Raw genomic sequence first — 27124 nt, 5'->3', positions numbered from 1 at the left:
TACCTGTAGCCCAGAGAGCTCACAGTCCTAATTTTCCTATATTAGATACATAAGGCAAATTTGAGATGAAGACAATTCATTTAACAGTATGTTGTTGTTTTTTTGTAGTGTAGAAGGAAACCAGAGTATCCAGGGAAACCCACGCAAACACGATTAGGGTATACTTGCATTATAAATGTTTAGTATTGTCTATTGTGGACTAGTGTTGGGTCGTGAATATTCGAATAGCAAATATTAATCGCGAATATCAGAACTTCGAGAATTTGCAAATATTTAGAATATAGTGATATATATTTGTAATATTCTAGATTTTTTTTTCATTAGTACCCTCTCTTCTTGCTTGTGGACCAATGAGAAGGCTGCAATGTCTTTCTCTGAGCTTAGCGACATCCCTAGCAACCAATAGGAAAGTTGCCAGTGGCGTACCGCCAATAGAGGCAGGGTACGCCACTGCTATGGGGCCCGGTGCGCTCGGAAGGCCCCGCCCCCTCCGTTTATTTTAGCTAAGTAGTAAGCAGTACTAGTACAATTATCAAACACACACTGTGGGCGGCGCACGCAGGGACTGCAGCACTTGCCTTTGATCAGCGGGCCCCCTCCTCCCTCCCCCTCCCCTATTAACCTGCTCATCATGCTGCCTCACTTGATTCTCCCGCCCGGCCAGCCTGCAGGTGTGTTCTAATTTTCACACTGGCCAATCAGCGCAAGTCAGCAGCACAAAGAGGCAGCTGCTGATTGGCCAGTGTTTGCGGGTAGCAGGGACGGGCGCCGGACATACACTGTCTGTACACATTCATTCTCTCTCTGACCTGAGCGAGGAGTGAAGTAGGCAGCTGCCTGGCTGTACCCAGCATCGATCCCAGCCCCAGACTGAAGGACTGCCTGCCCGCTCCTGTTATATTGGGAAGGGTCCCCAGCCAGGAATGGGATGGATAGATAGGTTAATGCAGGCTGCAGCATTGCCAGGCAGCAGCAAGATAACTCATAGGGAGGGGGGGGCCCATAGAGAACACTCTGCTTTCCTCCTACTCTGTCCTGTATGAGCCTCCCCCCCGAATCCTCTATGAGCCCCCCCCTAATGCCCCCATTACCCCAAAATGTCCAGAGGGGGAGGAGTAGGAGGAAAGCACACTGTTCTCTATGAGCCCCCCCCCCCCCCCCCGAGTCCTCTATGAGCCCCAACCCCTAATGCCCCCCAAAATGCCAGGGGGAGAGGAGTAGAAGGAAAGCACACTGTCCTGAGCATTTTGGGGGGCATTAAGGGTTTGGGGGGCTCATAGAGGACAGTCTGCTTTCCTCCTACTCTGTCCTGTATGAGCCTCCCCCCCTGAATCCTCTATGAGCCCCCCTTATGCCCCCATTACCCCAAAATGCCCAGGGGGAAGGAGGAGTAGGAGACAAGCACACTGTTCTGAGTCTCTCCACCCCCCTGAGTCCTCTATGAGCCTCCTGCCTCCCAATCCCTAATGCCCCCATTACTCCAAAATGCTCAGGGGGGAGAGGAGTAGAAGGAAAGCACACTGTCCTGAGAATTTTGGGGGCATTAAGGGTTTAGTGGACAGTGTGCTCTCCTGCTCCTCCCCCCCCCCGGGCATTTTGGGGGGCATTAGGGATTCTTTAATGGGGGGGTGGCATGGGAGGAGCCAGGACAGGAGGTGGGATGGGCCAGGGGTGGGTAGTGGGCGGGGTTAGGGGGCCCAATTCAGATGCTTGCTATGGGGCCCAGTGATTTCTATGTATGCCCCTGAAAGTTGCCTACCCCTTTCTATATAAGAACCTCCCCAGCAGCCCTTGTATGCAGTATTTTGCAGTCAGGCCCGTCGCTAACAGACAGGCAAAACAAGCAATTGCTTGGGGCCCCGAGCTGGCCTGGGGCCCAAATAGAGTGGCAGCTGATAACAGTTTTGAGTGAGTGAAATCAGATTCACATGGAGCGGAGGCGAGGCCCATGCGTGACGCGCACTGTGCAGGGCAGGCTAAGTAGGAGGAGGGAGGGGGAGCGGCTTCAGTTGAGGTCAGAAGACGAAAGAGGAAGCTGTGTGCAGCCGTCGATACTGACTGACTCCGCCTCCTCTCCTGGCTGAGAGCTCCCCTCCTCGGCTCCTCCTATCCTGAACCTGCGAGTGTGACTGCCTGCCAGACTGTCTGCTGTGCTGAGGTGAGCGTGGCTGGCTGGACCATCCAACCGGACCAGGGTCCTGGTGGTCCGGTCCAGACCAGTTAAAGTGTGTGTCTGTGAACTGTGATTGTCCCTGAGTGAGTGAGTCCGGTCCGGGGGCCCTAACCTGCCTGGTGGGAGCGCCGGTGGTGGTGACATAGTCAGTGATAACTAAGCCCAGCAGCCCCAGACCAGACCAGTCAATTCCCGCTCCTTTAGGAAACAAATCTCTGTCAGTACTCTCATCAGATGTGACTGCAGGCAGCACAGCAGCAGGCCAGAAGCGATCGATCAGCCAGGATTAATGTGCACAGCCTGGGTGGGAGGCCCCCCTTACCCTGGCCTTAGGCAAGTGACAAACCCCCCCCCCCCCCCCCCCCCTCCTCAATCTGAGGCAAATTACAAACCCAGCTCTACTACATCTACAATGAGCAACTACAACAAATGTAATGCCAAACTGCAGTTCCTCTATGTGATTGTGATGCCTTGGATAGCTTCCACTGGACCCACAGCCTGTGGGTCCAGTGGAAGCTATCCAAGGAATCACATAGAGGAACTGCAGTTTGGCATTACATTTGTTGTAGTTGCTCATTCTAGATGTAGCAGAGCTGGGTTTGTCACTTGCATAAGAATGAGGGGGGCAGTTTGTCACTTGCCTAAGGGGGGGCCTCCCACTGTGCACATTAATCCTGGCTGATCGATCGCTGCTGCTCTCACATCTGATGAGAGATTTCCTAAGGGGGCATTGACTGGCATTAGGGACGGGCTGGTGGATGAGGGCAGCCACTCAGTCCTGCCTATGGATCACCCAGTTTGCACATAGCTATGCCCAGGCCCCATGCCAGGGGGTCCCTGATGTATTAACTGACCAATAACATGGAGATCCCAGTGCCAGCTGCCTTGCTGGTGGACGATTGGCATATACTTCTGCTGTGCGTCACAGCAGAAGTATATGCCAATCGTCCACCAGCAAGGCAGCTGGCACTGGGATCTCCATGTTATTGGTCAGTTAATACATCAGGGATGTATTAACTGGCGGCGTGATAAACTGGGTGTGGAGCACAATCCTGTTAGGCCTCTTTCACACTTGCGCTGTCCGGATCCGGCGTGTACTCCACTTGCCGGAATTACATGCCAGATCCGGAAAAACGCAAGTGTACTGAAAGCATTTGAAGACGGATCCGTCTTCAAAATGCGTTCAGTGTTACTATGGCAGCCAGGAAGCTATTAAAGTCCTGGTTGCCATAGTAGTAGTGGGGAGCGGGGGAGCCAGGGCCGGTGCTACCATAAGGCAGACCAAGCGGCTGCCTTAGGGCGCACCCTGGGGGAGGGCGGAAAAATGTGACATGGAGGGGGAGAAATGTGACATGGAGGGCTGATGTGACATAGGGGGGTGATTTGACATGAAGGGGGAGAAATGTGACATGGAGGGCTGATGTGACATAGGGGGGTGATTTGACATTAAGGGGGAGAAATGTGACATGGGGGCTGATGGATGACATAGGGGCATGATGGCTTACATGGGGGCTGATGGCTGACATGGGGGTCTGATGTCTGACATGGGGGTCTGATCTGAGGTCTGATTAAGATTGGGGGTCTGATTGCGGCTGTGAGCTGAGGTCTGATTAACATTGGGGGGCTGATTGCTGGTCTGACCTGAGGTGTAATGGAAAATATTTTTTTCTTATTATCCTCCTCTAAAACCTAGGTGCATCCACTTAGAGGGTAAAAACTGCAGTCCTCAAACCAGCGATTGTCTGAAGCAGAGAGAAGATACCAGGACCACACAGAGGAGAAGCCAGCTGCTGCAGACGGGACCAGGGCCAGGTGAGCTGGGGGGGGGGGGGGCGCCAAAATGAAGCTTCGCTTGTGTTGGCAAAAATCCTTGCACCGGCCCTGGGGGGAGCGGTATACTTACAGTCCACGCGGCTCCCGGGGCGCTCCAGAATGACGTCAGAGCGCCCCATGCGCATGGATGACGTGCCATGCGATCACGTGATCCATGCGCCTGGGGCGCCCTGACGTCACTCTGGAACGCCCCGGGAGCCGCACGGATGGTAAGTATGCTGCTCCCCACTACACTTTACCATGGCTGCCAGGACTTTAGCGTCCCGGCAGCCATGGTTACCATTGAGAAAAAGCTAAACGTCGGATCCGGCAATGCGCCAAAATGACGTTTAGCTTAAGGCCGGATCCGGATCAATGCCTTTCAATGGGCATTCATTCCAGATCCGGCCTTGCGGCAAGTCTTCAGGATTTTTGGCCGGAGCACAAAGCGCAGCATGCTGCGGTATTTTCTCCGGCCCAAAAACTTTCCGTTCCGGAACTGAAGACATCCTGATGCATCCTGAACGGATTTCACTTCATTCAGAATGCATTAGGATAAAACTGATCAGGATTCTTCCGGCATAGAGCCCCAACGACGGAACTCTATGCTGGAAGAAAAGAACGCAGGTGTGAAAGAGCCCTAAGTTTAGCTTGAACATGGTGGATGTGCAGGGGTCTGGTGGTGTTAGGAAACGGTATTGAGGGTAGGGGGGGCCCAAATTGAACTCTTGCACCAGGGCCCATGAGCCTATAGCTACGCCCCTGCTCCTGGTCCTCTGTCCGGCTCAAGACCAGGACGGACGCCCAGAAGTCCTCCTTTTTTGCGGTTATTGGCGACTACGTGGTGAGGGGCACTTTAAATCACTCACAGTCTATGTCACATGATCCGGATCATTGTCAAAAGCGCAGAGCGCTCAGCGTACTGACGTCACACGCAGCGCTGCCCTGCAGATTCGCGCCAGTCACTTCAGGCACAGCTGGAAAGGAAGTAGAAGACAGCTTCTGAGGAGCGAAGGGGGGAATAAATAACTGCATTGAAGAGGGGACTGAAAGGGGTTAATAAATACTGTGACTGGGTTCCTGTAGGCTTTGCGTGCGTAAGGTGTGGAGGGGGGGCCTCCATGTCTATTTTGCTTGGGGCCCCCAAATTCCTTCAAACGGCCCTGTTTGCAGTTCTGAGAGAGACAGTAGTGTCATTGCTGTGCTCTGTGCTTTCCTGTGTCATTACATTAGATAGTTAGCTGGTTCTGCTGTCCATACATACATACGTGCTACAGACATAGGGCTGTGATGTCACAAGTTCACAACAATACTTAGTGCACCAATCAGTAATAAGTAGTCAGACCTGTTAAAATGTGAAGTTGCACGTATTGCGCCAAAATATTCGCATCATTAGTGCCGATTTCGCAATCGCGAATATATTGGAGCACTCTATCTGCATATAAAGCTATTGTAATGTTCTGCCGTGCCAACCATTTTCTCCAGTCTCAGGAAACTTCTAGCAGCTTGAAAAATGTAGCTATAGTGACCCACGCCTGTATTTTGCGCGCATTACGCTAATATTACATTGCTGATTTTTTGCGATCAAGAAAATAATCTCAAATTCGCAAATATATGATGAATATTCTACCAAATATTCGCGAAATATTGCGAATTCGAATATTGCCCCTGCAGCTCATCACTATTGAAGACTACAGGATAACAGACCGAACTGGATGGACAAATATCTTTTTTCGGCCTTATATACTATGTTACTATGTTACAATTGTCCCTGATTGTTGCAATATAGATGTTCAAACAGTGGGTAGTGCTGAGCCTACCCATGTTAAACGCCCGGGTGCACAAGAACAAGAGGTGTCCAATCCCTTTAACGTCAGTAAATGAAATAAACTATTGTCACACTTCACTCTGCATCCAGATACAAATCAAGCAGGAACAACGTCATCCTTCTGATCCATGAGCAAAGGTGACAATTCACACTAGCCAATTCCAGCATTGAGCAGCACACCTCCATGATAAAATTGAACACACCATTTTTTCTGTTTTGGATAAAGATAAGCAAGTGTTTATTAATACTCAAAGCTGCACTGCTCTGCGCTGATGAAACACTATTGTTGGAACAGGGATTATATATAAGCCTTATGTGCTAGCTGCTGTGCTGTTAGAAGTTATGTAATAGAAGAAGCTGAAGTTAAGACAAAACTTGAGTTAGGTGGTGTAGGTTGAGCGCAGAAAGGACTTGATTTCATTGTTACATCTTACATGCATCAATTTTATTGCCCTTTGTGAGTATGAATAAACACCTTTCAAAGGGAGTCTGTCACGTAAATGTCACTAATGTAACTACTAGCAATGGCCATCAGAACATTGTGAAAGCATTATAACCATACCTTTATGTCATCTGGGGGCTTTCCCATTTAAAATGCTCAAGACCGCTTCCCCGCTGTCTGCTCCTCTCTTCCCAAGGCTCTCCCTTGATGTCCCTTGGGGGGAGGACGCCTTGGGAGGTTAGAGAAGGAGCAGGGAAGGGTGCGCGGGCATGGGCTCTTTGAAAAGGAAAGCCCACCCAACTGTGCTTTTTCTGGACATGAGAGTTGTGGTCAATGATTCCTATTCAGAATGGTCCCGGGTTATACCGCAAGGTTCAGTGCTGGGTCCTCTATTATTTAATTTATTTATTAATGATATTGAGGACGAGATTAATAGCACCATTTCTATTTTTGCAGATGACACTAAGTTATGTAGTACTGTGCAGTCTATGGAAGACGTCCATATACTACACTCTGAGTGATTGGGCATCAACTTGGCAAATGAGGTTCAATGTGGATAAATGTAAAGTTGTGCATCTTGGTAGTAATAATCTCTGTGCTTCATATGTCCTAGGTGATGTAACACTGGGGGAGTCACTTATGAGAAGTATTTGGGTGTCCTTGTAAATCATAGATTAAATAACAGCATTCAATGTCAATCAGCTGCTTCTAAGGCCACCAGGATATTGTCATGCATTAAACAAGGCATGGACTCGCGGGGCATGGACTCGTTGGTGCGGCCTCATCTGGAATATGCAGTTCAGTTCTGGGCACCAGTCCATAGAAAGGATGCACTGCAGCTGGAAAAAGTACAGAGGAGAGCGACTAAACTGATAAGGGGCATAGAGGGTCTTGGTTATGAAGAAAGATTAAAATAATTACATTTATTTAGTCTTGAGAAGAGATGTCTAAGAGGAGACATTATTAACCTATACAAGTATATAAATGGGCCATACAAAAAATACGGTGAAAAACTGTTCCATGTAAAATGCGCTCAAAAGACAAGGGGGCACTGCCTCTGACTGGAGAAGAAAAAGTTCAGTCACCAGAAGCGTCAAAGCTTCTTTACTGTAAGAACTGTGAATCTGTGGAATAGACTTCCTCAGGATGTGGTCACAGCAGGGACAGTGGACAGTTTAAAAGTAAACAAGGTTAATGCTTATGAAAATGTGTAGAAATCTGAGTCTCATTTCCTTCTGGGATTCGTGTCCCCACCTATCCCTTGGTTGAACTTGATGGACTTATGTCTTTTTTCAACCATTTTAACTATGTAACTACGAAATAAACACCCAGGTGACATAAAGGTATGGTTATGATGCTCTCACAATGTTCTGTTATAGTTAGTTATATTCGTAAAAGTTATGTGAATTCTTTAACCAGTTGGGAGCTGATTGTACTACATCCACATGCTTGATTGGTCAGGAGGGGTGGTGCCTTAAACCGGAATTGGCTGGTGTGAATTGTTAGCTTTGGATAGATTGATTTGTATCTGGATCCCCATTGAAGCACAAACAATTTAGTGTGTATATATATGTGTAATTTTGGTACGGCTAAATATAAATGACAGAGGAATACTAGATATAATTTTAGAGAAATGTTTTTCAGATGTTCTTACATTTCACTGTGTAAAATGAGACCCACAGCGGCATACCGCAGCTACCATCCTGCAAGCCCTATAATCATAGTGCTTGCAGTTTACACTCTTTTCTGTGTTTTTTTGTCGCTATAAAAACTTTAATACCTGCTGAATGGCTCCTAGAAGCACGGGATGCAAGGAGGGCAGATGTCTTTTTCATTCCTGAGGGGAAAAAACAATCTCTTTAGATATTAATTTGACCTGCTGCCATTTTCCCACAGATTCCACAGAAGGTACAGGTCCGCTACAGTTGTGCTTTTCAAACTTTGAGGCCCCCCCCCTTTTTACTGGTGAGGAGATTTGGCAGAAGTGATTATATGCTGCACAGGCCTTTCTCTGGCTGCAGCAATCTCTGATTCAGCAACACATTCTGTGCTTAGTTTACTGTCTTCAGGGAACACATTTTAAGAGAAATTGAGGAATTAACACATTCTGACGTGAATCTAGATTCTGTGGCTTGTGAGGGTCAGCTGACTATTGAACTCTTTATTCATTACATGCTCATTTTATGGAGAATTTTGCCCTGTGCATAATAGGCATACTGCAGTTTCAGAAGATGTCCAGATATCGCTCTCTGTGACACTTTATTTGGCGTGAATGCATCTTCTATGGTCCTTTACCTCCAGGTGATGTTCTCAGAGAAGTGGACGTTTCCAGGTCATACACTTGGCTCTGTAGTTCATCTACACGCTGAAAAGCATCCAGTTTTAAGCAGCGCTCCTGGATGAGCTGAGACTTTATCTACACAAACACAATGAAGTAAAGTATAAATTATCAGTTTTAATGTAAAAATATCACAGAAATACATGCAGCCCCATTCTACACATGGCTATCTGTCTTTATGTACGGTATATGATACGTTCATGGTAGTGTGCTGCGGAGTATGCTAGCGCTATATAAACAGGATATAATTGGTCAAAGTTCTGACTCTGATACGATCATAGAGTTCCATGCACTACTTCTGTGTCTTCTACCTTAACAGACACAATTTGGTTGCATAACCGATCATAGAATCGTGGCAGCTCAAAATGACATCACCATATAATGTTCCCATGAGATTGAAAAAAAACTAGAAGGTTTCCAATGTCTATTATACAAGAAGAGCTTCTAGGAAACATGAGCCTATAGATGAGCAATGGTCTATACTGGGGGAAATGTGTGTGTATCCGCTCATGGTTTGCTTCAGAACTAACACCACTGGGATATTACACTGCGTCCTGCAGAATAGTCTCAAGCAATCTGTAGTTCTCCAGCAGAAGACGTCAGTCATCAGGATGCTTCTGCCGATCAAATAGCCTACTTGCCATGTTAGCTTGTGATCAGCGCAATACATTGTCACTGCCATTAGGGTGCTATAGCCAGGACTGGTCTTAGATTAGATGGTGCCCCGTGCAGTATATTTGTGTATTCTGTTGATGCCCACCTCTTAAGGTGTCACCAAAACTTATTGGGGCAGATTTAGTAGTCATGTTTAATATTTAGACTGTCTAAAGGTATACTGAATGTATCACAGCAGTACAGGCTAAATGATCATTTTGGTGCATCTATGTACAATTTTGTCTAAATTTACACCACCTATTGATTGGCTTATCCAAAATGTAAGGAAAAATCACCGACAAAATCCAATAATCTTTATTTTATATTTAAAAAACAGGTACACCGTCTTCTAGCTATGCGTTTAGAAACAAAACTGTTTCTTGTTCACGATCGGTTGGCTTACTTTGCAGCAAATGTTTGTACATTTAGCCACGCCTCCTTTCCCGCCAAGCTACTTCTCTTTAAGCCACACCCCTTGTCTAGGGAGGCGGAAAAGCCCTTGTCCAGGGAGGCGGAAAAGGCAAATGAAGCAGCCTGTTGTGTAGCGGTCCTCCATATGTTTGAGCACCAAGTGTGAGGTCACAATGCAAGGAGCAGGTGCCCAGGCTATTGAGGTAAGCTACACTCCTTTCCACTGTCGGACTGGGGTGCTTAGGGTCCACTAGTAAAATTCATTCTGGGGGCCTACGGTACAGCTACATGCAAATACTACTTGCTCACACAGTGGGAGATGTGACACAAGATGATTTATTATGGGGGTCCCTGCTTTAACTTTGAGACAGCAGGTCCTTTGAGACAGAGTTTACTGGATGGCCTGCCTCTTTGCCTGGAAGTCATCTCAGCCACCTGATGTGTCTATAATAATAAACCGGGGGGTTTATTATCCAGTCTTTTATATGAACATAGGCTCGATGAGATGCTGTGCTCTGCCTATCTGTAAGTAGTGCAGTCAGTGTCTGTGCCACTTGTGCATGGGTTGAGGGACTGGGGGCTCACCATTGCTTAGGGGTCCACCAGTATATTCCTCTGTGGGCAGTCCGAGCCTGCCCCTTTCAATGACAGCACAGGTCACACTTCCCAAGGGCCTGCCCTAAGTGTAGCTGCCATGGTGAAATTGTGAGTGTTTTATGGAAGCACGGGTCAGGGATTATGTGTCATGGACAGAAAATTAGACGGTGGGGCTTGAGGGGTTGTCTCATCATGCACAATGGGGGCACCACTGGGACATGCACCTATATCGAGAACGGAGCCCCACAAGGTGGTGGCTGAAGGACTCCAAACCGGCCACCATCAAGCCGGCTCCCCATAGAAGTAAATGAGAGCATACCGCGCATGCGCGGCCCCCGCTCCCATTCATTTCTATGGGGCCAACGGAAATAGCTGAGCCAGCACTCGGCTATTTTCGTCGGCCCCATAGAAAATGAATGGAGGGCGGCTGCGCATGTGCAGTGCACCCTCCTTCACTTACGGGGCTCTGTTCTCGATTTAGGTGCGGTTCCCAGCCGTGGGACCCACACCTATAAGACAATGAGGCATATCCTAGCTATATGCTCCCATTGTCCATGATGAGACAACCCCTTTAAGTAACATGGCTAATTTATTAACAATACTAAAGTTCTTGAAGTGTGTAATTACCTGCTTTACTTCTTTTTTTGTCTTACTTTGCTGCAGCACACCCATTTTGGATGATCTTTCTGTGTCCTCGGCAAAAGAGCGCAGTTTGTGCTCCTTTTCCTCAATATCCTCCAGCAGCTTGTCCATGCTGGCAGATTTAATACTATCTAGCTGCTGTCTCTGTCTCGTCTCCTGAGAGTGTCTGTGCTCAGACTCATTTAGCAGCTGTTTCTGTAAAGTAATAATATAGATGTCACATGGCAATCGATTGAGTCTACCACACAGTCATTTCATTCTAGGAGGCGAACATCTGATATTTTTTACGGTATTTTGTCCAGGACGAAATAAATCAAGCTGAACTGAGTGAGCACTAGAAGAAATGAAGAATGAAGGGATCACAATGTACAGTTGATTTGCTTGAGCACAACCACTGCAAGTATCTAACTAAAGGTGGAGACAGAGCAAAATAAAGGTTTTAGTTTTCAACTTCTAAAACCGCCCTTCCATTTATTCGCACCCACACAAGCTTCTCTAGTTGGATTGTAATTTAAATCAAGGATCCCTGCCAAACATCAGACTTGTCAGTCCTCTCCACAGATCTGGCAGTCGCTGAGTCATATCTTTCCTATAACAGAGTGTTTATAAGCCTCAGATATATTTGGCTGAATAATAAGATCCAATTCAGTAGCAGTGTCAAGGGTCTAAGATCACATGAAGGAAAATCAGGAATATATCCTACAAAGTAGAAAATTCCTTAGAGGCTATATACACCTTTGGGGGCATTTTTTATATTAATGCATTGTACTCATTATGAGCAATTTTTTTTTTCAGTTGGTCTTTATTAAAAATAGAGAGTCCTTTTCTCTGTACAGAGCTTAAAATCTTGAATTATCTCGGGAGCTGACGGGCTCCTTATTTGTCCTCTCCTCTCTTTCTGGTAAGAACGTGGCCTAAATAAGTGTTTATGACCTCTTTTAGTAATTTAGAGGTAAATTTTATTAGATGACAACACAAAGTGAAAGTAGGATCCACACAGCTAGAAAAACTGTTAACCCTTTGTGACAGAACAGCTCAATATTTTAATTAAAGACCAATTGAAAAAAAATATTTTTAACCCCAAATAAGTAAAATGCAATCATAAAAAAAAAATCACCTTACACAACCTTCAAATTCTATACTAAGTTGGGATAATTGTAATAATTAGTGGTAGAATTTGTAATTGAAAGAGCCACCTCACCCCCTTTGTGAAACAATACTATATTACTCTCTGCTACAAGATTTTGTGGCGGTTAATTAATTGAACAAATTCAAGAGGGATCTGGATGCCTTTCTTGAAGGTAATAATATCACAAGTTATGGGTACTAGATTTCTAGAGAAGGACCATTGATTCAAGGATTTATTCTAATTGACCTATGTGGAATCAGGAAGGAATTTCTCCTGTTAATATAGGATAATCAGTGACCATCTCATAGGGGTTTTTATTCAACAAATTACCTAGTATAATCAATATCTGGGATTTTTTTGTCCATGGCCTCTTTTATTTCGCTTTCCCTCTTTCTCTTAAGTTGAGATGACATTTGCAATAGTATGCCCCTCATATAAGCTTTATGCGACCACCAGAACAACTCAGAGCTTATGTCTGTGGTTGATCGTTATTACCCATAAAATCTTGTAGCACAGTGGTCAGATTCCGCACCCTGTTTGGACATTTGAGAAGATAAGTATTCATCCGCCACTGTGGGAGCGGGGAATTTGGAACGCCATCTGCCATTACCAGACTGATTGGTGCGTGATCGGACCACGATGCACTCCCAATGTCAGACCTCTCAATATTAGTTAGCAAACTACTGGACACTAAAAAGTAGTCAATCCATGATTGTGATAGGTGCGCAGAGTAGATATAGGTGTAATTACGTTCTCCCTCGTGTTGATACCTCCATATATCATGGTATGGAAATTCGCGCAAAGTGGCTCAGAGTTCTCCCCTATGCGCACGGTGCACAGATTTGAAATCCAAATCCGAGTCCACTGGGATATTAAAATCCCCACCTATAATTATGTCACCTTGCGCAACTTTCTGAATTTTTTGGAACAGTTTTCTACAAAAGGACAGTTGTCTGACACTGGGAGCGTAAATTGTCACCAAAGTGTGGGATCTGCCACCTATCTTGCAGAGTAAAATAACATAGCGTCCTTTGGCATCTGTGATACATTCAGTCAGCGAGAACGAGGTAGTGGCCCCAATACAGATAAAGACCCCAGCCTTCCGCTTTTTTACTGCGCAGGAATGGAATATATTGGGAAATTTCCTGTGCACGGACATATGTACATCTTTCTCTAATAAGTGCGTTCTCTTGTACGAAGGCTACGTCACTTTTGGAGTGTAGAATACCTGCCCACAGCTGCCTGCGGCGATATAGGGAGTTCAGTCCCCTCACATTCAGTGAAAAAACCTTAAGCCCCATATTATATACAGTCGTGGCCAAAAGTTTTGAGAATTACATTAATATTGGAAATTGGAAAAGTTGCTGCTTAAGTTTTTATAATAGCAATTTGCATATACTCCAGAATGTTATGAAGAGTAATCAGATGAATTGCATAGTCCTTCTTTGCCATGAAAATTAACTTAATCCCCAAAAAAACTTTCCACTGCATTTCATTACTGTCATTAAAGGACCTGCTGAGATTATTTCAGTAATCTTCTTGTTAACTCAGGTGAGAATGTTGACGAGCACAAGGCTGGAGATCATTATGTCAGGCTGATTGGGTTAAAATGGCAGACTTGACCTGTTAAAAGGAGGGTGATGCTTGAAATCATTGTTCTTCCATTGTTAACCATGGTGACCTTGACCATCATTGCGCTGCATAAAATGGCTTCACAGGCAAGGATATTGTGGCTACTAAGATTGCACCTCAATCAACAATTTATAGGATCTTCAAGAACTTCAAGGAAAGAGGTTCAATTCTTGTTAAGAAGGCTTCAGGGCGTCCAAGAAAGTCCATCAAGCGCCGGGATCGTCTCCTAAAGAGGATTTAGCTGCGGGATCGGAGTGCCACCAGTGCAGAGCTTGCTCAGGAATGGCAGCAGACAGGTGTGAGTGCATCTGCACGCACAGTGAGGCGAAGACTTTTGGAAGATGGCCTGGTGTCAAGAAGGGCAGCAAAGAAGCCACTTCTCTCCAAAAAAAACATCAGGGACAGATTGATCTTCTGCAGAAAATATGGTGAATGGACTGCTGAGGACTGGGGCAAAGTCATATTCTCAGATGAAGCCTCTTTCCGATTGTTTGGGGCATCAGGAAAAAGGCTTGTCCGGAGAAGAAAAGGTGAGCGCTACCATCGGTCCTGTTTCATGCCAACAGTAAAGCATCCTGAGACCATTCATGTGTGGGGTTGCTTCTCATCCAAGGGAGTGGGCTCACTCGCAATTTTGCCCAAAAACACAGCCATGAATAAAGAATGGTACCAAAACACCCTCCAACAGCAACTTCTTCCAACAATCCAACAACAGTTTGGTGAAGAACAATGCATTTTCCAGCACAATGGAGCACCGTGCCATAAGGCAAAAGTGATAACTAAGTGGCTCGGGGACCAAAAAGTTGACATTTTGGGTCCATGGCCTGGAAACTCCCCATATCTTAATCCCATTGAGAACTTGTGGTCAATCCTCAAGAGGCGGGTGGACGAACAAAAACCCACTAATTCTGACAAACTCCAAGAAGTGATTATGAAAGTATGGGTTGCTATCAGTCAGGAATTGGCCCAGAAGTTGATTGAGAGCATGCCCAGTCGAATTGCAGAGGTCCTGAAAAAGAAGGGCCAACACTGCAAATACTGACTCTTTGCATAAATGTCATGTAATTGTCGATAAAAGCCTTTGAAACGTATGAAGTGCGTGTAATTATATTTCACTATATCACAGAAACAACTGAAACAAAGATCTAAAAGCAGTTTAGCAGCAAACTTTGTGAAAACGAATATTTGTGTCATTCTCAAAACTTTAGGCCTCGACTGTACATAACATTACTCCTCTTCCCACACATACTGTTGAGAAAATTACTAGCTAACATCCAGTACAGAATATCATGAAGCCCATATTTTGCGGATCCTGCATCACCTTCACATTTTAACCAAAACTGAACAGTAAAACATAAGGAGAGAAAAGTGCTGAGTACAGAAAGGATAGAAACATAAGAACTAGTCGAGTAGGCCATCATGTATTGAGTTCAACTTTTTCAGGTGAAGAAAAAGTAGAGAAGATGAAGGAAGTGGGGGATAGGAGTAGACATTTTCCCTCCAAACCGTCACCCCAAAACCTGAGCGCAGAGGGATCCAGGAACCCAGCAGTCTCTTTTCAGACAGCGTCCCATTCCGGAACAAGTTTTCCCAGACGCGAAGTGCCTCCTCTTGCTGCAGTTCATCTGTGATGAGGCCCCATTGCATAAGTTTACGTACTGATTCCTGTGGGTTGTGGAGAACTTGCAAAGTTCCAAAGTGAGAAACCAGTAGCTTTACTGGGAAGCCTCATCTATATTTCACTTGCTGCTGCCTTAATACTTTGGTGACCGGCCCAAACTCCCTTCTTTTAGCCAGTGTAGCGGCAGAGAGATCAGAGTAGACGGAGATGCCTTGGAATATGGCTGATGGGTGTGGGTCCCGGCTGAGTGCCCTGAGGAAAGAGTCTTTCACTGTATAGAAGTGAATCTGGGCGATGACATCCCGGGGTACAGCTGCATCCAACCCCTTCGGTTTTGGCACCCTGTGTATGCGGTCTATGATTAGATCTCTATCTAAGCAGGTGGGTAAAGCCGCTTGAAGGAGTTGATTGAGAAGCGGTTCCAGACCTGCATTGTCCACCGTTTCTGGGATGCCTCTAATCCTCACATTATTCCGCCTTTGACGGTCCTCCAGGTCCTGCAGCTTTGCGCTGATTTTATTAATGTCCTCCTCCATACCTTCATGAGCTTCTATGAGGGAGTTATGAGACGCTGCAAATTCGTCCATCTTGTTTTCCATGTGCGCTGTGCGCTCCCCAATGTCCCTAATGTCTTTCTTAAGGTCTTTCAGCAGGCCCATCATGTCCTCTCTCATAGATGAGTGCAGATTATCGAGCAGGGCTCTCATAACCTCCTCGGTCAGGTGGGTAGGGAGCGAGCTGGAGTGTCTGTCGCTGACAGCCCCCGTGAGGTACACGGTGAGGCCGCGGGCACGGCTGCGCTGGAGCCTGGTGAGGACGAGGGCAGAGTAGCGCTTCTGAGGCCTGTGCTTGCCGGACTCTGCTTATCAAAGAATTCTGTTAATTTGACCAGGACCGGGTGCCTGCATACCTTCCTCATGTTTGGTAGTGCTGGTGGAGATGCCGGATGTCGGGTTCTCTGGATGCCGCTGTGAGCCACTTTAGACAGGTGAGGTCTGGAGCTGAAGAGCTAAGCAACCGGCGCCATTAGCGTGCAGGCCACGCCCCCATCAATATTTGGGATGTATGAAACCAAGCACAAGTTAATAGACATTGCATTTGTTAAATGGTCACTACCTTTTCACACAACTTTGCATAAATCAATAGTACAAGAGAACGCAAGAAACTCTGTAATATGTTTTTTCTGTGAGAAATGCCTTTTTCCCATTCAAGACTGGATCATCTCTGCAGGAGGATCATATTACACATGTTAATGCAAATCTATGGAGAGGTGAGGAGTCAGAATGAACTAAGGAAATATACACAGACATGGAGACTGAACAGCTACATAGAAAGTTTATAACTCATCACACAAATACAGCTCTCTTTAATGTCCTCCATTATCCTGGGGCTGCTTCCAAGTGACTGTGAGACAGATAGGAAGGAGATTCTCCTCTACTTTCTGTGTGTAGTGAATGGAAGCTAGTCTCCACCCACCATCTCTGAGAGAACAGCACACCAGATATTCAGCAAGCACAGAGGAAAATTGCTAGTAAACGGCAGATACAAGTCATATTATAGCCAGAAATAGTTACTCCTCATGTTCATCACATTTGTGGCTGTATGGCTTGGTGAATGGTGTCTGAACCAAGGGTTTGGCTTTGTGTCTCGTGTTAGCTCTTGTTGGAATGGAAAAGAACTGTACAAGAAAGATGGTTTGCATCTTTCTCTCAAGGGAACGAATGTCCTCGGTGAACAGTTCCAAGTATTTGCTAAGAAGCATTTAAACTAGAAAAGGGGGGCAAAAGAGTCATAATCCAGCAGTCCGACTGCCCCCCGGAACAATGCCAGAAGAGGCCAGTTGCACAAAGGTTAAGAAATGACAAGCTCAGAGTCTTGTCTACAAATGCTCGCAGTCTAGGGAATAAGATCAATGAACTTGAGGCTATAATGGCATCTGAGAATATAGATGTAGTGGCTGTTACTGAGACGTGGTTCAAGGGGAGTAATGACTGGGATATATCAATACCAGGGTTCTCTCTATACAGGAAAGACAGAGAAGGCAAGAAGGGGGAGGGGTGGCACTGTATGTGAAAGATAGCATAAAATCTAATTTGATACAAGTTAGCGAGAACAATTTAGAGTCAGTTTGGGTTACCTTGCAGCTTGATAATCATAAGGTAACTCGTGTAGGTGTGATATATAGACCACCTAGCCAAGTCAAAGAATTAGATGATCTACTAGTTGAGGAAATAGCTAAAAAGACATTGAAGGGGGAAGTTATCATTATGGGAGACTTCAATCTTCCAGATGTGAACTGGAAAAACAAAATAGCTAGTTCTGCCAGGAGTACAGATATTCTAAATTCCCTACTGGGATTATCTCTACAGCAAGTAGTGGAGGAACCAACCCGGAAGGAGGCCATTTTATATTTAGTATTCACAAATGGGAATTTGGTATCTGATATTACTGTAGGGGAAAGCTTGGGATCTAGTGATCACCAGTCAGTGTGGTTTACTATAAGTACAGTGACTGAGTCACACCACACGAAAACAAAAGTTTTAGATTTTAGAAAAACTGACTTTTGTAAAATTAGATTAGTGGTATACGAGTCCCTATCAGACTGAAACAGTTTCATTGGAGTCCAAGAGAAATGGGACTACTTAAAAGTGGCACTATTGAAGGCAACAGAAAATTGCATTTGGCTTGTCAGTAAAAGCAAAAAAAGGAAGAGACCACTGTGGTACTCAGCAGAAGTGGCCAAAATCATTAAAAACAAAAAGATAGCATTTAGGAATCATAAAAAAAAAAAAAAAAACGAGGATGACAGGCAAATTTATAAGATTAGGCAGAGAGAGGCCAAACAAGTTATACAGACGTGGACAAAATTGTTGGTACCCTTTGGTCAATGAAAGAAAAAGTCACAATGGTCACAGAAATAACTTTAATCTGACAAAAGTAATAATAAATTAAAATTCTATAAATGTTAACCAATGAAAGTCAGACATTGTTTTTCAACCATGCTTCAACAGAATTATGTAAAAAAATAAACTCATGAAACAGGCATGGACAAAAATGATGGTACCCCTAACTTAATATTTTGTTGCGCAACCTTTTGAGGCAATCACTGCAATCAAACGCTTCCTGTAACTGTCAATGAGACATCTGCACCTCTCAGCAGGTATTTTGGCCCACTCCTCATGAGCAAACTGCTCCAGTTGTGTCCGGTTTGAAGGGTGCCTTTTCCAGACTGCATGTTTCAGCTCCTTCCAAAGATGCTCAATAGGATTGAGGTCAGGGCTCATAGAAGGCCACTTTAGAATAGTCCAATTTTTTCCTCTTAGCCATTCTTGGGTGTTTTTAGCGGTGTGTTTTGGGTCATTGTCCTGTTGCAAGACCCATGACCTGCGACTGAGACCAAGCTTTCTGACACTGGCTAGTACATTTCTCTCTAGAATTCCTTGATAGTCTTGAGATTTCATTGTACCCTGCACAGATTCAAGACACCCTGTGCCAGACGCAGCAAAGCAGCCCCAGAACATAACAGAGCCTCCTCCATGTTTCACAGTAGGGACAGTGTTCTTTTCTTGATATGCTTCATTTTTTCGTCTGTGAACATACAGCTGATGTGCCTTGGCAAAAACTTCGATTTTTGTCTCATCTGTCCACAGGACATTCTCCCAGAAGCTTTGTGGCTTGTCAACATGTAGTTTGGCATATTCCAGTCTTGCTTTTTTATGATTCGTTTTCAACAATGGTGTCCTCCTTGGTCGTCTCCCATGTAGTCCACTTTGGCTCAAACAACGACGGATGGTGCGATCTGACACTGATGTTCCTTGAGCATGAAGTTCACCTTGAATCTCTTTAGAAGTCTTTCTAGGCTCTTTTGTTACCATTCGGATTATCCGTCTCTTAGATTTGTCATCAATTTTCCTCCTGCGGCCACGTCCAGGGAGGTTGGCTACAGTCCCATGGATCTTAAACTTATGAATAATATGTGCAACTGTACTCACAGGAACATCTAGTTGCTTGGAGATGGTCTTATAGCCTTTACCTTTAACATGCTTGTCTATAATTTTCTTTCTGATCTCTTGAGACAGCTCTTTCCTTTGCTTCCTCTGGTCCATGTCGAGTGTGGTACACACCATATCACCAAACAACACAGTGATTACCTGGAGCCATATATATAGGCCCAATGGCTGATTACAAGGTTGTAGACACCTGTGATGCTAATTAGTGGACACACCTTGAATTAACATGTCCCTTTGGTCACATTATGTTCTGTGTTTTCTAGGGGTACCATCATTTTTGTCCATGCCTGTTTCATGAGTTTATTTTTTTACATAATTCTGTTGAAGCATGGTTGAAAAACAATGTCTGACTTTCATTGGTTAACATTTATAGAATTTTAATTTATTATTACTTTTGTCAGATTAAAGTTATTTCTGTGACCATTGTGACTTTTTCTTTCATTGACCAAAGGGTACCAACAATTTTGTCCACGTCTGTAGGAGCTTCTAAAGCACAGGCAGAAGAGAAATTAGCTCAGTCAGTGAAAAAAGGCGATAAGACATTCTTCAGATACATAAATGAAAAAAGGAAACTAAAACAAGGAATTACCAAATTAAAAACAAAAGAAGGAAGGTATATGGAAGAAGATAAAGAACTAGCTGACTGCCTCAATGAATACTTCTGTTCCGTTTTTACAAAGGAAAATGAAGGAAAAGGACCTTAGTTAGGAAGGAAGACTAATGAATCTTTTGATGCATGTGTCTTTACAGAGGAAGAGGTTCTAAGTCAGCTGTCTAAAATTAATACAAATAAGTCACAGGGGCCTGATGGGATACACCCAAAGCTATTAAAAGAGCTTAGCAGTGAACTAGCAAAACCATTAACAGATTTATTTAACCAATCACTGGCAACAGGAGTCGTCCCAGAAGATTGGAAATTAGCAAATGTTTTGCCCATTCACAAGAAAGGTAGTAGGGAGGAATCGGGCAACTATAGGCTAGTAAAAACACAAAATGCAATCGCACACTGCAACCAGCACTCTGCCCTGCCTTTATGCTGGATGTTGAATAAGGCATTGGTGTACATTTTGGCCAAAGCGTAATAAGCCACTCATCACGTCAAGGTCGCCTTCATGAGTGGTCCCTAACACTAGTTCCTACCTTTTATGGGCCATGACAGCCACATAAAGTCCAGGGAGCGCAGGTACAGCATGCACGCCAAGCACACTCTGCTTTTAACCCCGTCCGGTGCCATTACAGCTTTCATCGGATCCAGGGATGCAAGTACCAACATGCATGCTGAGCCCACTATATACTTCTCCTGGAGCCTAATGGCTACTGGTAGGTGCTATATAAGCAGACTCAGTTTTATACTGACTTTAAAACCAGCCTCCAGGGGGCAGATTAACTGGACAGGTGTGCTTGACTGCTTGGAGATCGCCACGCCTCCAATACGTACTACAAAGAAGTGTGCTTGGCGTGCATGCTGTACCTGCACTCCCTGGACTTTATGTGGCTGTCATGGCCCATAAAAGGTAGGAACTAGTGTTAGGGACCACTCATGAAGGCGACCTTGACGTGGTGAGTGGCTTATTACGCTTTGGCCAAAATGTACACCAATGCCTTATTCAACATCCAGCATAAAGGCAGGGCAGAGTGCTGGTTGCAGTGTGCGATTGCATTTTGTGTTTTTACGTATGTATCTGTATTTCGCCATAGCAATCTGCACCTGCTAGGGGTTGTGCGGGCTGAATCTTCCATATTTTTTCTTTATAGGCTAGTAAGCCTGACATCAATGGTGGGGAAATTAATGGAAACCATACTTAAGGAGAGGATTGTGGAACATCTAAAATCCCATGGATTGAAAGATGAAAAACAGCATGGGTTTACTTCAGGGAGATCATGTCAAACTAATCTTATTGATTTTTTTGATTGGGTGACTAAAATAATAGATGGCGGAGGGGCAGTAGACATCGCTTATCTAGACTTTTGTAAGGCTTTTGATACTGTCCCACATAGAAGGCTTATCAATAAAGTGCAGTCATTGGGCTTGGACTCCCATATTGTTGAATGGATTAGGCAGTGGCTGAGGGACAGGCAACAGAGGGTTGTAGTCAATGGAGTATATTCAGACCATGGTCTTGTTACCAGTGGGGTACCTCAGGGATCTGCTCTGGGACCCATATTGTTTAATATCTTTATCAGCGAAATTGCAGAAGGCCTCAATGGTAAGGTGTGTCTTATTGCTGATGACACAAAGATTTGTAATGGGGTTTATGTTCCTGGAGGGATACACCAAATGGAAAAGGACTGACAACTAAAATTTAATGTTGATAAGTGCAAGATAATGCACCTGGGGCGTAAAAATCCAAGAGCAGAATATAAAATCAGTAATACAGTCCTTACCTCAGTATCTGAGGAAAGGGATTTAGGGGTCATTATTTCAGAAGACTTAAAGGTAGGCAGACAATGCCATAGAGCAGCAGGAAATGCTAGCAGAATGCTTGGGTGTATAGAGAGGCATTACCAGTAGAAAGAGGGAGGTGCTCATGCCGCTCTACAGAGCACTAGTGAGACCTCACTTGGAGTATTGTGCTCAGTACTGGAGACCATATCTCCAGAAGGATATTGATACTTTGGAGAGAGTTCAGAGACGAGCTACTAAACTGGTACATGGATTGCAGGATAAAACTTACCAGGAAAGATTAAAGGACCTTAACATGTATAACTTGGAAGAAAGACGAGACAGAGGGGATATGATAGAAACTGTTAAATACATAAAGGGAATCAACAAGAGGAAATAATATTTAAAAGAAGAAAAACTGCTACAAGAGGATATAGTTTTAAATTAGAGCGGCAAAGGTTTAAAAGTAATATCAGGAAGTATTACTTTACTTAGAGAGTAGTGGATGCATGGAATAGCCTTCCTGCAGAAGTGGTAACTGCAAATACAGTGAAGGAGTTTAAGCATGTATGGGATAGGCATAAGGCCATCCTTCATATAAGATAGGGCCAGGGGCTATCCATAGTATTCAGTATATTGGGCAGACTAGATGGGCCAAATGGTTCTTATCTGCCGACACATTCTATGTTTCTATGTTCACACATTGTACTATTGATTAATGCAAAGTTTGTTGAAAGTTCAGTTCTGCCTTAATGAACTATATCCTAGATGCTTTTAATGTGCAGCGCATTTTAGGGGTATTTTGATGGAATTAGTAGTGGGGGCTTATGAACACTGAGAACTAGAACCATATGACTTAGCTTTACTGTGCATAACCCTGTACTTATAGTCAGTATTTGTGCTACAGTTCACAATATAGTGAGCAGTGTACAATACAGTGCAGTATGTTTCATGTAAGCGTATAGTTTATACACAATGTAGTATACGGGAAGACTACCTGTCTACTCAGCTGTTGTTTTACTTTGCTGGATTCAGCCTGTGTTTTTGTCAAAGCTGTCCTTGCACCCATCAGCTGTTGGCGTAACAAGGATAACTCTTGTTCCACAAGCAGTTTCAGCTTTAAGCCTTCTTTCTTGTTCTGAATAGCTTCCTAGTCATTAAATACAAGAAAACATAAAAATTATACATTTTAAGGAACTGTCATTTTAAAGGAAAATTTTAAAAGAGATGGCATATCCCTAGCATATGCTATAAATGTGGAACTGATATGGTGGAGATCGTTGGGACCCAATAATCATGACAACTGTATATGAGTAAATGGGGCTGAGCTGAAATAGATACATAGTCTTGGCAATAGCTCCAGTTCTTGTACAGGATGTCAACTAATCACTGTGGTTCGTTGATTCTCATGATTCTTGGGGACCCAGAAATCAAGTTTTTCCAGGAGGATATACTGTATATGAAAGCCATATACAGGCTGGTAGTTTTTTTTTTCTTCGCATACAGTATAGTAACGTTATATGGAAGACGCTTCAGCATATGAGGTGCCACTTCTGGGTTATTTCATGATATAAAATAGAAAAGGCTTGTATATAATATCTAATGGATTAAAGCAGGTCACTAAGAAAGTGTGGGGAACACCTGTGGTTTAGCGTTATGGTCTTAATGTCTGTTGCTTTTCTGTGTTATACCAGAAACTTAATGGAGATGGGAGCATCTCTCTTCCTGTGGTTTTGGTTTGCACATTCAATAGGGTCAAATATACCTTTTCAGCTTTTCTCAGCCTCTCCCGCAGCTGGCCATCCTTGGCTGTGATTTTCCACTTATTTAGTGCTTTCAGTTTGCAAACTAATGCTTTGAGCTGACTGTTCTCATCTCTCAGATCCTGCAGCTTTTCTTGCTGGGAATAAAATGATAATATGTATGTACGGCAAAAAAACTTGATTCTGTGAGATAAATAGATACATAGACAGATAGATAGATAGATTGTACAGTAGGTTGGAAAAACCCCATTAGATTCCACGGAAATTGTGGAGTTTTTCTAAAGTTTTAAGGGAGTGACCCAGTGGTAAGTCATGCCTACCTGCAGTAACCAATGGCAACAAAAGTTTGCTGCAAACTTGTAGAGGCATTGGTTGGCATAGGTGGGCATGCGCTAGCCACATGTAGCCAGTCCCACTGTGGGGTTGCATTCTTCAAAGTTTTTAGTAGCATTTTCTAAATGACGTATTTTTGCACACGCATTACCTAGAGCATGCTGAATTCTGAAAAGCAAAATGCACCTTAAAGGGGTTGTCCGAGTTATGAAAAAAAAAAATATGGCATTGAAAATCTGATGGTCAGCAATATATAACTAAGCTAAGCAAGTTTTATGGTTCTTTTCTGGGCCTTTGTTTACATGCAATAAAAACAATCTCTGCCCCTCCCCCACTCTGCTAAGGGAGTGAATACAAGAGCTGCCCTGAGTGACATGTCTGCCTGCTGGGAGACTCTGCAGCATGTTGTATGCGTAGAACTACAAGTCCCAGCTGTATAATGACACTGCTAAGGGAGTGGATACAAGAGCTGCCCTGAGTGATATGTCTGCCTGCTGGGAGACTCTGCAGCATGTTGTATGCGTAGAACTACAAGTCCCAGCTGTATAATGACACTGCTAAGGGAGTGGATACAAGAGCTGCCCTGAGTGACATGTCTGCCTGCTGGGAGACTCTGCAGCATGTTGTATGCGTAGAACTACAAGTCCCAGATGGATAATGACACTGCTAAGAGAGTGGATACAAGAGCTGCCCTGAGTGACATGTCTGCCTGCTGGGAGACTCTGCAGTATGTTGTATGTGTAGAACTACAAGTCCCAGCTGTATAATGACACTGCTAAGGGAGTGAATACAAGAGCTGCCCTAAGTGACATGTCTGCCTGCTGGGAGACTCTGCAGTATGTTGTATGTGTAGGACTACAAGTCCCAGCTGTATAATGACACTGCTAAGGGAGTGGATACAAGAGCTGCCCTGAGTGCTGGGAGACTCTGCAGCATGTTGTATGCGTAGAACTACAAGTCCCAGCTGTATAATGACACTGCTAAGGGAGTGGATACAAGAGCTGCCCTGAGTGACATGTCTGCCTGCTGGGAGACTCTGCAGTATGTTGTATGTGTAGAACTACAAGTCCCAGCTGTATAATGAAACTGCTAAGGGAGTGAATACAAGAGCTGCCCTAAGTGACATGTCTGCCTGCTGGGAGACTCTGCAGTATGTTGTATGTGTAGGACTACAGGTCCCAGCTGTATAATGACACTGCTAAGGGAGTGGATACAAGAGCTGCCCTGAGTGCTGGGAGACTCTGCAGCATGTTGTATGCGTAGAACTACAAGTCCCAGCTGTATAATGACACTGCTAAGGGTGTGGATACAAGAGCTGCCCTGAGTGACATGTCTGCCTGCTGGGAGAATCAGCAGCATGTTGTATGCGTAGAACTACAAGTCCCAGCTGTATAATGACACTGCTAAGGGAGTGGATACAAGAGCTGCCCTGAGTGACATGTCTGCCTGCTGGGAGACTCTGCAGCATGTTGTATGCGTAGAACTACAAGTCCCAGCTGTATAATGACACTGCTAAGGGAGTGAATACAAGAGCTGCCCTAAGTGACATGTCTGCCTGCTGGGAGACTCTGCAGTATGTTGTATGTGTAGGACTACAAGTCCCAGCTGTATAATGACACTGCTAAGGGAGTGAATACAAGAGCTGCCCTAAGTGACATGTCTGCCTGCTGGGAGACTCTGCAGTATGTTGTATGTGTAGGACTACAGGTCCCAGCTGTATAATGACACTGCTAAGGGAGTGGATACAATAGCTGCCCTGAGTGCTGGGAGACTCTGCAGCATGTTGCATGTGTAGGACTACAAGTCCCAGCTGTATAATGACACTGCTAATACACACAGGATCTTCCCCCTACCTTCTTGTGCAATGCTCTCTCTAGTATGTCAGCTCCAGTGCCCAGAATTGTCACTGCTGCAGAGCTGTGCAGCTGACGGGGTTAAGAATCCTAGCAGAGAGTAGACGGCAGTGAAGGGGGCGTGGCCAGCACAGTGACGTGCTTGTAAACGAACATTATCAGCACAGGGAGAGAAGCTGACATCACAGGTCATGTGACCCTCTGTGAAATCTGAGAAACCAGGCACCGGAGATAAAGTGAGTTAATTGGAAAGCTGTTACATTTGCTTAGTTAGGAACATAGAACAAAAAAATTACTCGGATAACCCCTTTAAGGCTGTTTGTGACTCAGGCCTGAGAGTAGACAATTCCTTAAAAAATCTTTACTGGCAATCATCAACTGACAATTTATTTATATATGTAGAAAACTGCCAAAATATTTATTGAAAAGTTATTCTTTGGTTCAAGAAAAAAATAAAAATAACATTAACTGGCAAACGAACAGATCAATTACCTGGTGCCATCCTTTTCCTTTTTCAACTGTAGATCCACCAGTTACCAGCCTTTTCTTCTGTCATTCAAGATGGTTCACAGTTTTTCAGACTACCTGATACATACTGTGTATGCTGTGAGCAGTACTGGCCAATCCAAGAGCAGCGCTGGACAAGCAGGAAGTGACTTGGACTACTGATGCACAGTATGCATCAGGTGGTCTAAGAAGTGGTGCAGCCATCTTGGATGACCGAAGAGGAGCCAGAGATATGTCCAATTTGTAGGTGAAAAGATGAAAAGGAAGTTATCATGTAAGTGTTCTGTTCGATTCCCAGTTAATGTGAATTTTCTTTCTTGATCTGAAGGGTACCTTTAAGGGCTTGTCCCACAAAATATATTGCAATGAACTGAACATTTCAAATAAAATATTATTGCAATGTACATGTATTTCTGGGGCAATATGTGAAGGACTATTCTCTATGCAGGAGATGAACGGTTTAAAAAGCTAATTGCAATGCATCCTGTGAGATGCAGGTGCCTGATGAGCTACTGTCCACCCACAGAAAGGGAAGAAAGTCGTCCTCAAAATAAAAAGTTAAAAAAATAAAAAGTTAAAAAAATAAAAATTTGGGTGATTAACCCATTTAAATATTTTGATATTCACCATTATCAATTCCTGTAATTGCTTATAGCATAAGTCTATTTTATCCACAAGTTTGAGCTGGAGGGATCACGTTATGCTTATATACCTGTGCCTGTCCGATGAACTGCCTGCTCCCGGTGACCGGATTTGATTTCAGACAAGCTCCCGGCACAGGCACAGGCACAGGCAAGGGCTTACCTGTGCATCGCCGGACGGGTCAGTCAAGATGGCAGCCCACTGCGAACTGACCATCACTGGTCACATGACAGCAAGTCATGATATACAGTATATTATAGCTATGTGTGACTTGTCTGCAAACTTGCTCTCACATGACTATTTTAGAGCTGCGATCTGGCTGTAAAAAAGGCATGAAATGCAGAAAAATCACAG

At 44.4% G+C, this 27124-nt stretch overlaps 1 protein-coding gene across 1 annotated transcript in view; it reads right to left on the bottom strand.

Annotated features, from left to right (window-relative positions):
- The window catches only part of LOC122935381 (coiled-coil domain-containing protein 162-like), an 83359-nt gene that overhangs the window by 4897 nt on the left and 51338 nt on the right, over nt 1–27124 (bottom strand). Inside the window, exons 17-21 of the mRNA XM_044291152.1 lie at nt 23438–23572; nt 22670–22822; nt 10883–11092; nt 8551–8671; nt 8036–8092 (exon numbers count right to left, since the gene is read on the bottom strand). Coding sequence (XP_044147087.1) covers nt 8036–8092; nt 8551–8671; nt 10883–11092; nt 22670–22822; nt 23438–23572 — 676 coding nt within the window. The remainder of the gene's footprint in view (nt 1–8035; nt 8093–8550; nt 8672–10882; nt 11093–22669; nt 22823–23437; nt 23573–27124) is intronic.

Source organism: Bufo gargarizans, chromosome 4 (assembly GCF_014858855.1).
Source record: "Bufo gargarizans isolate SCDJY-AF-19 chromosome 4, ASM1485885v1, whole genome shotgun sequence".
In the NCBI taxonomy this organism is placed as follows: domain Eukaryota; kingdom Metazoa; phylum Chordata; class Amphibia; order Anura; family Bufonidae; genus Bufo; species Bufo gargarizans.
Note: the sequence above shows the minus strand (reverse complement) of the source record. Positions and strands in the feature narration are given on the sequence as shown.